General features: G+C 40.1%; 2 protein-coding genes across 5 annotated transcripts in view; one reads left to right on the top strand and one right to left on the bottom strand.

Moving 5' to 3' along the window:
* Nucleotides 1–6,799, bottom strand: part of LOC111156391 (RAD9 checkpoint clamp component B) — a 36,503-nt gene extending 29,704 nt beyond the window's left edge. Inside the window, exons 1-4 of the mRNA XM_022517238.1 lie at nucleotides 6,649–6,799; nucleotides 4,659–4,729; nucleotides 3,083–3,235; nucleotides 835–949 (exon numbers count right to left, since the gene is read on the bottom strand). Of these exons, the coding sequence (XP_022372946.1) occupies nucleotides 835–949; nucleotides 3,083–3,235; nucleotides 4,659–4,729; nucleotides 6,649–6,685 (376 nt within the window). The 5' untranslated portion in view covers nucleotides 6,686–6,799. The remainder of the gene's footprint in view (nucleotides 1–834; nucleotides 950–3,082; nucleotides 3,236–4,658; nucleotides 4,730–6,648) is intronic.
* A 105-nt stretch (nucleotides 6,800–6,904) lies between these two features.
* On the top strand, nucleotides 6,905–14,845 carry LOC111156452 (VPS29, retromer complex component). Of its 4 annotated transcripts, XM_022517369.1 has the most exons (6): nucleotides 6,941–7,000; nucleotides 9,059–9,070; nucleotides 9,687–9,763; nucleotides 11,770–11,945; nucleotides 13,892–14,127; nucleotides 14,359–14,845. In XM_022517369.1, exons 3-6 carry the CDS (start codon nucleotides 9,742–9,744, stop codon nucleotides 14,474–14,476), a joined length of 552 nt encoding a protein of 183 aa, XP_022373077.1. In that variant the 5' UTR covers nucleotides 6,941–7,000; nucleotides 9,059–9,070; nucleotides 9,687–9,741; the 3' UTR covers nucleotides 14,477–14,845. The 4 variants fall into 4 exon arrangements, with proteins under 4 accessions (XP_022373078.1, XP_022373075.1, XP_022373077.1 ...); XM_022517367.1 differs by lacking the exon at nucleotides 9,687–9,763 and having other exon boundaries at nucleotides 6,915–7,000; nucleotides 11,754–11,945; XM_022517370.1 differs by lacking the exons at nucleotides 9,059–9,070; nucleotides 9,687–9,763 and having other exon boundaries at nucleotides 6,905–7,000; nucleotides 11,754–11,945.
* Nucleotides 14,846–15,550: the final 705 nt, after the last annotated feature.

Below are 15,550 nucleotides of genomic sequence, written 5' to 3'. Positions count from 1 at the left end.
ACTGAATCCTTACAAAAACCCAAGAATGCTGGGACTAACATGATCCCCATTTTACATCTGGGGCAAATGAGGCACGCAGAGGTTAAATAATCTGCCCAAAGTAGCAGCAAGGAAAGGACAGGGCAGGATTCTGCCCCAGACCTTGTGCCCTCCAGAATTCATGCTCTTAACCATCATGCTAGAGATACTCAAGCATGTAAATGTCTTGTGAGTAAAACATTTGAATATCTACCTGGCAAAGCTATGAGGCAGGAAATGTGTTTTACAGTTTGGTGTGACAGAGAGAATGTATAAAGATTTTGGCTCTTATTAGTGGGGCTCGACTCAAAGCCAGGCTCGGCGACTTACTAGTTCTGTGACCCTGGGGGTGTTAACACACTTCTTTCGGTCCCAGATACGGGACTATCTTCCTCCCAGATCCAGGACTATCTGACTATCTGACTTCCAATACAGGCTGCCATTATTCCTTTCTGTTCTTACCAAAGAACACTGCTACCAAGGCACTCTCACAGAATATCGTCAAGCAGCCAGATAATTTTAGAAACACCTATTGTTTGAATTAAAGTAGACATTAAAAAAAAAAGTGGTTTGTATGCAGGCAAAGCTTGTGCCGCTGACAAGTTGGAAAAGGAAAAAATTATTACCAATTACTTCGTAATACTTCTATGGAGACGTAAGATAATACTTTTCAAGTACTTACAACGGCTCTACCACAAAACCAGATTCTAAGCAGGAATGCAGTGAGAAATCTTAATTTGCAGTTTGAATACTCTAAACATAAAAAATACTAACAAAAAACACGCAGTGCTTTAAACTAGCTTTAATGACACCTACCATGTCTGCAAAAGAACTGAATGACGACTTTGCACTGATCGGATCTGGTGAAAATTCTGCAATTCTCTACATTTCTTTCGAGGGAATTCAGACATCTAAAGATGGGCAGAATTGACTGTAACACAAATACAACATAGAACAGCACATACTTAATACAGTTTTGGTTAGTTTAACTAACAAAAGAAGAGTATGTATATTCGTAAGTGAATAGGTTTGGCCTACATGCTTTTTTAAAAAATATTTTTAAATTTTTATTTCTGTTTTGAACTACGTGACTATGTAATGTCAACCTTAAAAATAAAATAGCCTGTGGGGCGCTTGGGTGGGTCAGTGGGTTAAAGCCTCTGCTTTTGGCTCAGGTCATGATCCCAGGGTCCTGGGATCGAGCCCCATATCGGGCTCTCTGCTCAGCATGGAGCCTGCTTCCTCCTCTCTCTGCCTGCCTCTCTGCCTACTTGTGATCTCTGTCTGTCAAATAAATAAATAAAATCTTTCAAAAAAAAAAAAAAAGAAAAAGAGAATAGCCAATATTAATTTCTTTTCTGGGTTGAGAAGGTATTTTCCCCTTCTTTTAACACTGTATTTTCTCTCTCTCTTTTTTTTAATTAAATTCAATTAATTAGGGGTGGCTGGGTGGCTCAGATGGTCAAACGTCTGCCTTCGGCTCAGGTCATGGTCTTAGGGTCCTGGGATGGAGTCCCGCATCGGGCTCTCTGCTCAGCAGGGAGCCTGCTTCCCCCTCTCTCTCTGCCTGCCTCTCTGCCTACTTGTGATCTCTCTCTGTCATATAAATAAATAGAATCTTTCAAAAAAAATTTTAAATAAATTCAATTAATTAACATAGTATAATACAAATTTCAGAGGTAGAGTTTAATGAGTCATCAGTTAGTTACATGTAACACCCAGTGCTCATTATATCATGTGCCCTCCTTAATGCCCATCACCCAGTTACCACAAACTCCCAGCCACCTCCCCTCCAGCAACCCTCAGTTTGTTTCCTATAGTTAAGAGTCTCCTGGGGCACCTGGATGGCTCCATCAGTTAAGCATCTGCCTTTGCCTCAGGTCATGATCCCAGGGTCCTGGGGTAGAGCCCTGCATTGGGCTCCCTGCTCAGCAAGGAGTCTGCTTCTCCCTCTGACCCTCACCCTGCTCATGCTCGTGCTCTCTCTCTCAAATAAATAAAATCTTTAAAAGAAAAGAGAGAGAGAGAGAGAGTCCTTTATGGTTTGTCTCCCTGATTTCTTTTTTTTTTTTTCAAAGATTTTATTTATTTATTTGACAGAGAGAGATCACAAGTAGGCAGAGAGGCAGGCAGAGAGAGAGGGGGAAGCAGTCTCTCTACTGAGCAGAGAGCCCCATGCAGGGCTCGATCTCAGGACCCTGAGATCATGACTGAGCTGAAGGCAGAGGCTTTAACCCACTGAGCCACCCAGGCGCCCCATGGTTTGTCTCCCTGATTTCATCTTATTTTATTTTTTCATTCTTTCCCCTTTGATCCCGTTTCATTTCTTAAATTCTACATATGAGCGAAATCATATAATTGTCTTTCTGTGGTTGACTTATTTCACTTAGCATAATACCCTCTGGTCCCATCCATGTCATTGCAAATGGTAAGATTTCTTTTTTTTTTTTTTAATTTTATTTATTTATTTGAGAGAGAGAGATCACAAGTAGGCAGGGAGGCAGGCAAAGAGAGAGGGGGGAAGCAGGCTCCCTGCTGAGCAGAGAGCTCGATCCCAGGACCCTGAGATCATGACCTGGGCCGAAGGCAGAGGCTTAACCCACTGAGACACCCAGGCGCCCCAAGATTTCATTTTTTTTAAAGATTTTATTTCTTTGACAGAGAGAAAGATCACGAGGAGGCAGAGAGACAGGGGGAAGCAGGCTTCCTGCTGAGCAGAGAGCCCGATGCGGGGCTCGATCCCAGGACCCTGAGATCATGACCTGAGCCAAAGGCAGAGGCTTAACCCACTGAGCCACCAAGGTACCCCAGATTTAATTTTTTGATGGCTGAACAATATTCCAATATTCCATTGTACATATATACCACATCTTCTTTACCAATTCATCTGTCAATGGACATCTGGGCTCTTTCCATAGTTGGGCTATTGTGGACATAGCTGCTATAAACATTGGGGGGTCCTGCATGCCTTTTAAACCATGTATTAAATGCAGAATAGATGTTATGTCCTGTGTAATAAAAAATTTCTACAATACCAGAGAATACCAGGGCCACTTAGATTTACCTTCATTCCCAATTTGCAATTTAAATTTGATGTTGTCGAATCATTCTCATTTACTTTCACTGAGGTTGACCATTGATAATGTTGAAAAAACAGAGGAGAGAAGAGGACACATCCGTATGCTGACCGACAAGAATTCACAGATCTTAGAGCAAGCTGAAAAATAAGAGGTATTAAGGAAAAAACTTTCTTTAAATGATTAATTTTAAAAATTCTATTTTGTTTAAGACTGCAATTAAATGTGTTCAAATAAGGCTGTGGGATGGTAACTGCATTATATGGACTACCTTATACATATGAATTATTATAAATATTAAATGGGTTGTGTCATCATTGTATATTGAATTCGCATACATATCCATACATGGATACACATCTATATTGAAAACATGGAAGTATTAACTCTAAAATCTTGCATGTTGAAATTGTAAAGTTGTAAATGCCTTTAACTTTAATGCAATATAAGTTGGCAGAAGGCAATTTAAAAGAGCGTAAGAAGATGGCAGCAAAATGGCAATCCCTTGCCTCATCTAAAGTGAGAAACCATCAGTCAGTGCCAGCCAACTACCGCCACCTGGGAATGCTGGCCTCAAACTGTCAGCTCTTCTTTTTTTTTTTTTTTTTTTTTTAAAGATTTTATTTATTTATTAGAGAGAGAGAGAGAGAGAGAGCATGAGCACAGGCAGACAGAGTGGCAGGCAGAGGGAGAAGCAGGCTCCCCGCTGAGCAAGGAGCCCGATGTGGGACTCGATCCCAGGACGCCGGGATCATGACCTGAGCTGAAGGCAGCCGCCCAACCAACCGAGCCACCCAGGCGTCCCAGATCTTCTAAGTTTTTAAGAGAAGAAAGAAACTCAGATCTTTATGTGGACCTTCCCAATTTTTAAGCTTAGGAAATTTTTTCATTTGGGGCGCCTGGGTGGCTGAGTCATTAAGCGTCTGCCTTTGGCTCAGGTCATGATCTCAGGGTCCTAGGATCAAGTCCGGCATCGGGCTCCCTGCTCAACGGGAAGCCTGCTTCTCCCTCTCCCACTCCCCTTGCTTTGTTCCCTCTCTCACTGTTTCTCTCTCTCTTTCTCTCTCTGTTAAATAAATAAATAAAATCTTTTAAAAAAAAAAAATGAGTGCATGGGGCTCCTGGGTGGCTCAGTGGGTTAAGCCTCTGCCTATGGTTCAGGTCATGATCCCAGAGTCCTGGGATCGAGCCCCGAATCGGGCTCCTCTGCCCAGCAGGGAGCCCGCTTCCTCCTCTCTCTGCTTGCTTCTCTGCCTACTTGTGATCTCAGTGTGTCAAACAAATAAATAAAATCTTAAAAAAATAATAAAAATTTTTAAAAATGAGTGCAATCCCACAAAACATATCTAGCCTCTTGACCATCAGTTTGCAAGATCTGATTTAAATCTCGTGTGTTTCTCTGCATGATTTTTATAATATGCTTTCAGTGTATTCAGATATGTAAAATAAAGATGAACAGTGAAAGGAATAATTACAATTTCTGGGTTTCCAAATTAACATTCAGTCTGGACTGGGATCTTTAAACATCTTCTTTTGCCTTAATAGATGGTATATCTTACTTACACCTTTTTCAGATGGGTCTAGCCACAGCTCGTCACTGATTCGTGATAGAGCTTGGATTGCTTTTCCAAATACTACGGAGAAAAAGAAAGGTACTGCTTACATTCTTTCCTCAAACAATAAATACAAATCATAGGACTACTTCAGCATTCACAGGACTCAAGTTTTAATGCACAAAAAACAGTGTTTTATAGATCAATGCTAAAAATTGTTTTAAATACATAATAATACTCTTGACAAAATGTGAGACATATAGTAAGAGCTCAATAAATTTACAGTGTGTGCAAAATGATAAATTGCACACTCTTCCTTTCTGTATATTTGCATGGAGCTACTGTGGCAAGCCAATTTCCATACTAACGTATTTTTAGACTTGGTTTAAATACATATATTACCTGCCTCCTCTCCCCTCCCAAAAAAGAAGTGTGAAAACAGAGCATGGAGGGATTTGAAGGAATTTAATAACTTCACAGGTGGCAAGGTCAACACAGAGAAATTAGAGAAATTAGAGGCATTCAAGATGCATCTCTGATATTTGAGGTTAGCGTGCAAGATGCCAGATCTTCCCACCAAACACACTCAGATGCCGTGTAAGGAAGAGAGGCTAGGCTGGGTGACATATCTGTCTAATCTGATATGACAGTTTTAATATTCTTAACAATTATGAATAAGTACAAAATGTGGCAGATAGAGGATACTATGCAAGCCCCATGTTGGGCTCTATGCTCAGCATGAACCCTGCCTCTCTGTCTCCCAAATAGATAGATAAAATGGATGGCCACATCAATCCACAGAACAGTAGAAAAAAGAAAAAATTCCAGAACATAAAATCAAATTATAATGCTTAAGAATCAGAAGCGTGTGAATTGGGGATGCCAGCCCGAAATTGAGGTAGAATGAAGGGGGACCGGGGCGAGGGGGGGAGGTTAGAGGCATTTCTCCCTTTTTATCACTTCCTATTCGACACTTTTTCCCGGAGCTGCCTGATGCAGACCTTTCACTCATCCAATGAATAGTTTTTGAGCCCCTACTATGTTCCGAGTACAACCTACCGCCATGCGGGCAGAGCAATGAACAGGACAGGAATGGATCCTGCCCTCCCAGTGCCTTGAGCCCTGTCCAGGAGGAAAAGCAAAACAATCATACAAATATTTGTTTATTGAGAACTGAGCTATACCCTGCTAGAGAAGTTCTAGAACACTGAGAACCTGTAACAGCCGGGAGCTTGTGCTTCCCTTTCCTGTTCATTACTACCGTTCCACGGATGGCCTCAACCCAGAGGAAGCTAACCACGACACAAGACGCCCTTCTACGGTCATTTCCATGTTACAATCGGTAGAAAACCGGTCTTCTCTTAAACAGAGACTTTCTGGAGTAACTGATGTGTAAGTACCATTGATAACATATAGCAGTTCCTGCGCCGTCCCGTCTATTACTGAGCTCTTTACATGCCTCTGTTTCATCCCTACATCCCTACACAGAATTTATGACTAAAATTCTGTCATTATTCTCATTTTTACAGAGGAGGAAACGGAGCCCCCCAGTGATTCAGTGAATTGTCCCAGGTCCTACATCGAAAAATGGTAGAATCCGGAATAAAAACCAGGTTGATGCTTTCCTCATGGGACTAAAATACTTGAACTGTTCAAACATCTTCCCCCTCCCCCCAACTCCTCCTCACGCAGTCCTTATCATTCTGAGTTTGAGGCCCGCATTCCAAATCTCTGTTCCAATGGTGCAGGTTCATTTCACGGACACTGAAGACAATAAATACTATGCATTAATCAAAGCAGACAGGCCCTCTTCTTCCCCTCGGAAGCTACTAGGAGCCTGGGTGGGTGGCGGCGGTTCATGGTCAGGCCTTGTGTCGCCAACCCCTACGCATAACGGGCAAAAGGGAAATCGCCACCATGAACCTTAGTCTCTCTCTCTCTCAATCGCCCTTTTTTTTTCTTTCCCTTTTCTACATAGGAAGGCAAGAAAAGTCCTCCACCTTTCACCTGACTGCCGCTCATCCCGCACTTCAGCATGGCCGCGGGCCCTAACAAGCCGCGCTCCAAGGCACGCCTCTGCTCGACGGCCCCCAGATGCCCGGATGTCGCCCGCTCTTTTCGAAGGTTCGAGATCTTACTCCTTCCCCCCCCCTCCCCTTCCCCCACCCCGCCACCATTTCCCAAGGAGCAGCTACGTTTTACGGCGGGGAAGGGCCTCTGCGGGCCTCCGTAGGCCGGCTTCCGCCGACTTCATCTGTCATTGGTTGAGAGCGAAGTGGGCGGGTCGCCGAGGAGCCCGAGGAAGAAGGCGGCGGCGGTGCTGGTAACTGAGCGGAGCCCAGTGACAGGATGGTGAGGACGGCAGATGCGGCGACCGAGGCCTAACTCTTGGCCGCGGTGCTAGCGTCGTTGGGAGCAACTGGGAGTCTCTAGGCGATTGCGTGGGCCATTTCGGAGTTGGTGGCGCGCAGCCCAGGGCCAGGCCTGGAGAAGGCCCAGGGGGAGGGCAGGAGAGGATAAGGAGCAGCCGCCTCTGGGTGCGGCCGGCTCTGGCCTCGCATCCCCGACCCGGGGGCCAGAGGACGTCCGTGGTTGGGAAAGGGCCCGTCTCAGCGGCTCGTCCAGTCACGAGACCCGCACGCCCGATCCGGAAAAGGCCTCTAGGACTGGGCCTCCAGCGTCCCCGAGAGAGGGGCATAGCATCCCCTCCGTTTCCAGACGTTTCCCTACTCCTTTCCCTCAAAAGGCACCTCCGGCTGCTTGGGGTATGCTGGTTGCCACCACATGTGTTGGAAGCTGGCTTCTGAGATGCAAAACGGGAAGTAACGAGCATAATCCCCTATCCATTTTAATTTGCCATCTGGGGAAAAGGGGTACAAACTATCCCTTTCGCCCTTGAAATAAAGTGCAGCTGCCATTGAAATGTGGTAGTGAGTCCCCAGGGGACTGGATTTGGCTTTTAGAATGGCTGGAACTGTTGTTTTCTAAAGGGTTTATGAGCTCCCTGAAATTAGAAAATTTTGTGAATATGTATGTTTTTTCAGGTAAAGAGCCAGTGCTGGCGCCAAGGGGGTACTTTGGGGAGTTTTACCTCAGTCGTTCATCAGATTGCCCAGCCAGCTTCAGGGCTGGCCCCCCACGCGCTGGTCTCCAGTAGGTTTCTGCCCCTAAGACCGTCCTACCTAAAAACTCAAGAGCTGCTACTGAAGAGGGCCCATAACTGTAATCAGATTTTCAGAGGTGCCTTTCACCCCCTAAAAAGTTAAGAACGTGTTCAAAAAGAGCTCCGATTATCAGTATTTTTGCTATTTGTGTTGCTGAGGGTAACTCTAAAGGGACTTCTTTTTCTGATAAGCATCCATGGTGTTTTTAAGATTATCACGGTTCTATGACAAGCATATCCTTTAAGGTGGCTTATAGATGTGACAGCCAAAGATTTATGGTACATGCTTCTTTGGTGTCTTTGTATACGTGAAAGGCGTTAATCCCATTTTTGATTTTTGCTTCTAAACAGACTCCAGTTCAGAGTGATCTGGTTTACAGGAATTTTGAGACAGTTTTGAGAAGATGACATGATTCCATACTCATGTTTCTAAAGTTTTTTTGAAAGATGAGCACTTCTTTAGGGTAGTTATACTGGAACATAACTTGTCACCTGAGATAGAATTGGGCAAAATTTAGCATTAGCTGATTCTTTTATGATTAAAAACCTTTCACTTGGCAAAGTAGACTAGAAATGTTCAACACTTAGTAATGTCCAGTGTCAGTGGGCAGCAAATTCAGGTGTGGAGAGGGTCCAATTTTGGCTGGAGGAATGTTTTTGCTCTTTTATCATCTTTAGTTGGTGACTTCACCATCTGATAATTTATTCAAAATGCTGTGTTAGGTCTATACAAAACAAGGATCTAGCTGTGGCATAAATTTTCCACCTGCTAGAATCTTGAGCATAAGAGAATTAAAATGAGTATACTTGAGGAATAGTCTTTAAGAATCCACAAAATGTTAGCTTTCATTTACATTGTTACTGATGAATTTTCCAAATTGTCTTATAAAATTCTAGACAACAGGAAACGAAAGGGGAGGAAGGCAATATAGAGAATAAGATGAGAAGCAGAAAAAATTGACAAGGCAGTTTTCCTTTTTCTTTTTTTACAATGTGTGTATGTGTGTGTCATGTTTAAAAATACAGCAAATGGTCCTTTTGGTGATGTTTTGAGCAAAGCCAATTTTTAACATTTTCTCTCATAACACCCAGAAATCATTAACAATTGTTTGCGTATTCATTTGATACGAGTTTTTTGTTGCTCTGTTTTTGGTTTGTTTCTTTTCGTTGCTTTCTTTTAACATTGGTCATGTTTCACCCTTTTTTTTCATTCCCCTGTCTGCAATCAACTTCTTCATTCCACTAAGGCTGGGCACAGAGTAAGTTTCTTCTCTTAGCTCATACTAACAACGGTGGTCGGGTGGCTGATTACTGGGATTTTCACCCTTTTACAGTCTCTCCAATAGGAAGTAGCCAACTTCCTATGCTTTGATTGGGTTGGTTCTTATTTGAATTTAATAAGACTGCCAGTTCAGGATCTTTTGCTGTCTCAAAAGACTATAAAGTTTGTCTAACCTGAACTGTCCACAAAGTGTGGAGTTTGGGCGAGGAAATTCCTCAGAGTATGACATTTGTTATGTGACACTATAATTTAGTCACCTACATGAAACAAGAGTCTTAGTAAGAATCTTTACTAATTTGAAATAATTTTTGTTTGGTCATTCCTATAGTTATATCTTTAAACTGCTAATAATCTGGGTACACTTGGGCATAATCCAGAATACATGATAGAATTGAGGTCATTGATCATTATGAAGTATCATGTCATACTAATATCTTTTTGAGCACATTCAGATTGAACAGCTCATTCATTATCAGTTCCAAAGATTTTCATTCTGCGGTAGACATACGCCCTTTATGAGTTTGAGGTTCTTTTTTTTTTTTTTTTTTTTAACTATAGAAATGTATTTTTTTTACCTTTTTCTCAAATGCCAGCTTCCCACATTAACTATGTACTTCAGTCCATATCCGAAGGGATCCCCCTCTAAAGATGAAGACTGTTCTCTCTCCAGGTACTTTTGCATTGATTACCCATGAGAGTTGAAACTTCGTAGTTGTTTTTAGTTTTACAGTAAGATGTCTTATCCGCGAAGATCTGGATTGAAACCATTTTTTTTTTTTTTAAGATCTTATTTATTTGACAGAAAGAGACACAGCGAGAGAGGGAACACAAGCAGGGGGAGTAGGAGAGGAAGAAGCAGGCTGCTTGTGGAGCAGGGAGCCCGATGTGGGACTCGATCCCAGGACCCTGGCATCATGACCTGAACCAAAGGCAGAAAGGCAGGTGCTTAAGGTCTGAGCCACCCAGGCGCCCCTGGATTGAAATAATCAAGTCACTGAACAAATACTAGCTGAAACTGCTCTTTAAAAAGAAGAAACTTATTTAACAATTTCTTTTTAAAGTATGCTAATTTTGTAATCTTGCGTTACTTCAGTTACTCTTCAGTTACTCTGTGTCCTGATAACAGTTCCTTTCCTTTGTAATCATGTTGATATTTGTTGCAAGATGAGTCAAGTTTGTTTTAGTAATAATTATAGTTTCACACATTTTGTTTTTGATTAATTTCAGTTCACAAAGTCTATGGTGGCAAAACTATTTTGTTTTTATTCTACTTTAGATATTTAATGTTTTCTTGGATAATATTAAGGAATAGTCATGCCTTCTTTAAAAGGAGTTAAAGGGCATGTACATTTATGGATGGGATGAAAACATCCTGTTACAGAATGAAGGTGTCTGTACTAATCAACAGGAAGAAATTGATTATTGTCCTTTGGATGACAAATATTTAAAATGACCTTTGACAATATTCCATTAAATGACTGAATTAAGTGATGTTAATATGTCAACTTTTGAAATTGTTAAATTAAGATTTTACAGGATTGAAGTTTTTTATTCTGTTATACTTAAGTACAAAATTTATTTTTGTCATCTGAGACTGTATTGCAACTCTAAACCACCTCCTGCTAAATTCATCACTTTTTTAGCTGATTTCTTTCTCTCTCTCTCTAATGCTCTAATGCACACGAAAGACTTAAAATGTTATTTTAAGTTTGGGAACCAAACTGAGGATACATAGGCCATTTAATCTAGGCAGTAAAAATATGACAGCGAGTATTTCTAATTAGAAGAGAGAACAGAGATCATAATTCAAAAGCATGTGTTTGTCCTATTGAAACTCTTTGAAACATAGGCTGTTTTTTTTTTTAAGATTTTATTTATTTATTTGACAGACAGAGATCACAAGTAGGCAGAGAGGCAGGCAGAGAGAGAGAGGAAGGGAAGCAGGCTCCCTGCTGAGCAGAGAGCCTGATGCGGGGCTCGATCTCGGAACCCTGAGACCATGACCTGAGCCGAAGGCAGAGGCTTAACCCACTGAGCCACCCAGGCGCCCCACATAGTCTGTTTTTATTCCTTTGTACTATATAGCTAATAGTTTTTAGTGACAAATATTGTAACTTTTGGCTGCTTTTCCTCTAAATAGTTTCAGTCTAGTAAACATAAATTACAGAATTAAGTTTTTTCTCTGTCACTACATTTTTAACAATTCTCTTCATTAATGTTCCTGGAACACTGGAATCAGTACATTATGTTTGACATTATAGCTGCAGAAATATGAATTACCATATCATTCAAAAATGCCAAATTCCATAGGACCCCACAGTATATTTTTCATTTTGCAATTTTTAAAATTCAGTGTCATTTATAGGTCTCTAAATGAATTGCTTAAGAAAGCCTGATTTTATTCTTGGTAAGTAGAATGATGACCTATATTGTGTATGCACACTGTTTATGACCAGAATAAGGCTGATTAGAACACAGTATGTAACATACCATACGTGTCTTTGTTTAAATGGTCATGATAACTATACAGATAACTTCTACTCTTTTGGGTTCTGGAATGTCTGCTTAGTTTAATTTACAAGGGGAGTTAAAGTTAAGGAGAACATCTTGTTTTGACGTCATGTTTGACATTACCCTTGTCTCACCTTGACACTTTAAAGTTGGTGTTGGTATTAGGAGACCTGCACATCCCACACCGGTGCAACAGTTTGCCGGCCAAATTCAAAAAACTGCTGGTGCCAGGAAAGATTCAGCACATTCTCTGTACTGGAAACCTTTGCACCAAAGAGAGTTATGACTATCTCAAGACGCTGGCCGGTGATGTTCATATTGTGAGAGGAGACTTCGATGAGGTGATGTATTTCTCTTTCCATTCACAAATATTTCTTTTCTTGATACCTACATGTATAAGCTTTATCCTTTACACCTGAGTTTCTCACCTGTCATGGTCTTTTTATTGTTGTTAACTTCCCCAATACAAATTTACTTACACTACTTTTTCCTTACTGTTTAAAAATCACCATGTTAGACTAAACATATTACCATACTTGTTCTAAACTGATTGATATGGACTAAAAGTGATTTTGTCACTTTTTTATAGTACTGTCACTTAGTTTATAAAGTTTTTATTACAGACTTTTCACCACTGCCTTTACTACCCTGTTCCAAGCCACCATATCACTTTCCTGTGTTCCAGCTTCCTCATTCTACCCTTCCTCCCTTCATAGTTAGTTCTCCAAGTAGCAACCAGTGTGATCCTTTTTAGGTGAAGTAAGATCACATCACGACTATGCTGAAAACCCTGCTGTGGGTCTCTAACTCCAGGGTTAATTACAAAAGGGCATGAGGAAGTTTGAGAAGGTGATAAAACTGTTCTGGGTCTTGGTTGTGGCAGAGCTTACATAATTGTATGCATTTGTCAAAACCCCTTAAATTATACACTAAAAAGTAATTTTAGTATATGTGAATTATACCACAATAAACCTGACTTTATTTTTTTTTAAAGATTTTATTTATTTATTTGACAGAGATCACAAGTAGGCAGAGAGGCAGGCAGAGAGGGGGGAAGCAGGCTCCCCGCTGAGCAGAGAGCCCGATGTGGAGCTCGATCCCAGGACCTCAGGATCATGACCTGAGCAGAAGGCAGAGGCTTTAACCCACTGAGCCATCCAGGTGCCCCTAAACCTGACTTTAAAGAACAGTTAGAAGTTCTGAGATTGCAGCTTTGTTCATTAGTTAATAATGAGATTTTAGGCAAATTACATCTTTCTGGCCTCAGTTTCCTCTTATGTAAATATGATTGGAGTAGATGATTTTTAAGAAGAATTTTTTTGCATTTCTGGGAATATAAGCTTTTTCACAAATCATTTAACTTCATTGGTGCTGTTTATTGGTGTTCCTTAATACAAAACTGAACAAGCATAGTGTCTTTTTTTTTTTCTTTTTCTTTTTTTTTTTTTTTAGTGGATTTTAAAAAAGAATTCAGATAACCTTTCACCTGGGGGCGAAAGACAGGGAGATGAGAAGGGAAGGGGCAGATTTCTTGTCAATAAACAGAATATAGGTTTGGTTTGTTAAAAACCTATTTGGGGTTCTGTTTATATTATGCTAAAGACAAGTTGGGTTGCAAGAATTAACATTTTTTGCTTCTGATTTAGCTTAACCACTTACTAATGTGTGACCTTGGGCAAGTTATTCTAACCTTTCTTTGCCTCAGTTTCCTCATCCATAAAGTGGGAGTCATAATAGAAGCTACCTCTTAGGATTGTCAGTATTAAATAGGTTGATATTTATAAAACCTTTAGTGCCTGCTTCATACTAAGTGCTGTATGAGTGTTATGTGTCATTATTATTTGAAGCCATCTATATAATTATTAAAGTCTGGGATATAATTTGAACACATCTAGCTTATAGGTCATATACCTAGGATTCTTAGAGGACATTAACAACTTTAGGGGAATAATTATTCTCTATAGCTTTCCCTAAAGAACCCAGATTCTGTTTAAAAAAAAAAAAAAAAAAAGATAAACACGAGGCAGGGATTGCGTGATAAATTCCAGTTTCCCTGAAATAAGGTATGTTTTGAGCATAGTTGTAGCCTTAGAGACTGAGGAGTAATCATATATTTAGTAAATGTGTTGGTTGTGGAGCACTGTATCAAAATATCCACATGGGATTAAATACTTAACCAGGTTAAGTACTAAATCGGTTGTTCTTAAACATCAGTATCTCTTAAAAATATATATATATGTATATACATATATGTATATATGTATATAATGTCTGTTTCTTATTCTAGAATCTGAATTATCCAGAACAGAAAGTTGTGACTGTTGGGCAGTTCAAAATTGGTTTGATCCATGGGCATCAAGTTATTCCCTGGGGAGATATGGCCAGCTTAGCCCTATTGCAGAGGCAGTTTGATGTGGACATTCTTATCTCGGGACACACACACAAATTTGAAGCATTTGAGCATGAGAATAAATTCTACATTAACCCAGGTTCTGCCACTGGAGCATATAATGCCTTGGAAACGTGAGTAGTAATTCGGGAATTTTGTAAAGTTAATAATTGCATGTGTGACATTTCATGAAGGAGGAATGCAACTATTTCAATAATTACAGCCTTTTGGGCAATCTTCTTTGGGGGTTATTTTCAATATATAACAACTAGAATTCTCCTTGAATCCAAATTGTTATAAATTGACATTTTTAGTGCTGGTGCTTTTTAGTACAAAACACTGACATTATTTATATTTTTTTCCAGAAACATTATTCCTTCATTTGTGTTGATGGACATCCAGGCTTCTACAGTTGTCACTTATGTGTATCAGCTAATTGGAGATGATGTGAAAGTAGAACGAATTGAATACAAAAAATCTTAAAAAGCCAGGCCTGTCTTGCTGGGTTTTTTTTTTTCATTCCCCTGTTCAAATCAAGTAATTAAACATATGAGCCACAAAATTGTATCACTTTTGTAATATTTTGCAGTAAAATATATCATCTTCTGTTAATACAATGTTCTAAGCTTCTTGTAAACTATAAGAATATATTCTGTTTCCATATTTGATTTCTATGAAAAAATGTCCATCATACAGTAAATGGTCATGCGTTAAGAAAAATTTATCCTTGTAAATATCTTCAAAGTTGATTATCTGGAACTTTATTACAAAAGTAGTGCATGAGGAAAATGAATCTAGATTTTCTTGTATACGTTTTTCTCTCCAGTAATAAACAGTTACCTTTCATTTGTACTTCCTTGATAAGTTGTGTTTTAATTTTTAAAAATCATGAAAATGAGAGACCATATGAAACTGTGCCTAAGCATTAAAGTGATGAGGTAGATGGGTTGACTTTTGGGGCTCTCTCATTTCTTACAATGCTCTAGAGGTCATATGTTGGGCTCAGATTTGATTTTCTAAAAAATATACTATATTGACATATTAGCAATAATTCCTCAAACTGTTGCTTTAAATTGCCCTATTCCTATATTTCAAGTTTTAATTGTGTATGTACACACACAAACAAACACACACATATATTTTTAAACCAGTGTTTAGAAAGGAAGCACAGTAGAGTGAATATATAATGTAAAGAGTCTTCTTGGTACAATTACTTCCAACTTACTCTGGTTTGAGAGTCCAAGCGTTTGGCAATTTTCATAAAATAGGGCAAGTTGATAATTCCCATTTTTAAGTTATATTCAAGCAGTAAATATCAAGTGCTATTTTGTATCAGACTATTTCAGAGCTTTCCTTAGCCAGATCAAGAAAATACTTGGGGCCCCTGGGTGGCTTAGTGGGTTAACCTTCTGCCTTCTGCCTTCGGTGTGGGTCATGATCCCAGGGTCCTGGGATCGAACCCCTCATCAGGCTCTCTGCTTAGCGGGGAGACTGCTTCCTCCTCTCTCTCTTTCTGCCTGCCTGTCTGCCTGCTTGTGATTTCTGTCTGTCAAATAA

Source organism: Enhydra lutris, unplaced genomic scaffold (genome assembly GCF_002288905.1).
Source record: "Enhydra lutris kenyoni isolate GAN:26980312 unplaced genomic scaffold, ASM228890v2 scaffoldscaffold46, whole genome shotgun sequence".
In the NCBI taxonomy this organism is placed as follows: Eukaryota; Metazoa; Chordata; class Mammalia; order Carnivora; family Mustelidae; genus Enhydra; species Enhydra lutris.
This window is presented reverse-complemented; position numbering and strand designations above follow the sequence as displayed.

Excerpts from the sequence above, each read along its gene's own strand:
- LOC111156452 (XM_022517367.1), top strand. Across the intron at positions 11,946-13,891 it reads TGAGAGGAGACTTCGATGAG|AATCTGAATTATCCAGAACA; the intron begins GTGATGTATTTC and ends TTCTTATTCTAG. Across the intron at positions 14,128-14,358 it reads GCATATAATGCCTTGGAAAC|AAACATTATTCCTTCATTTG; the intron begins GTGAGTAGTAAT and ends ATTTTTTTCCAG.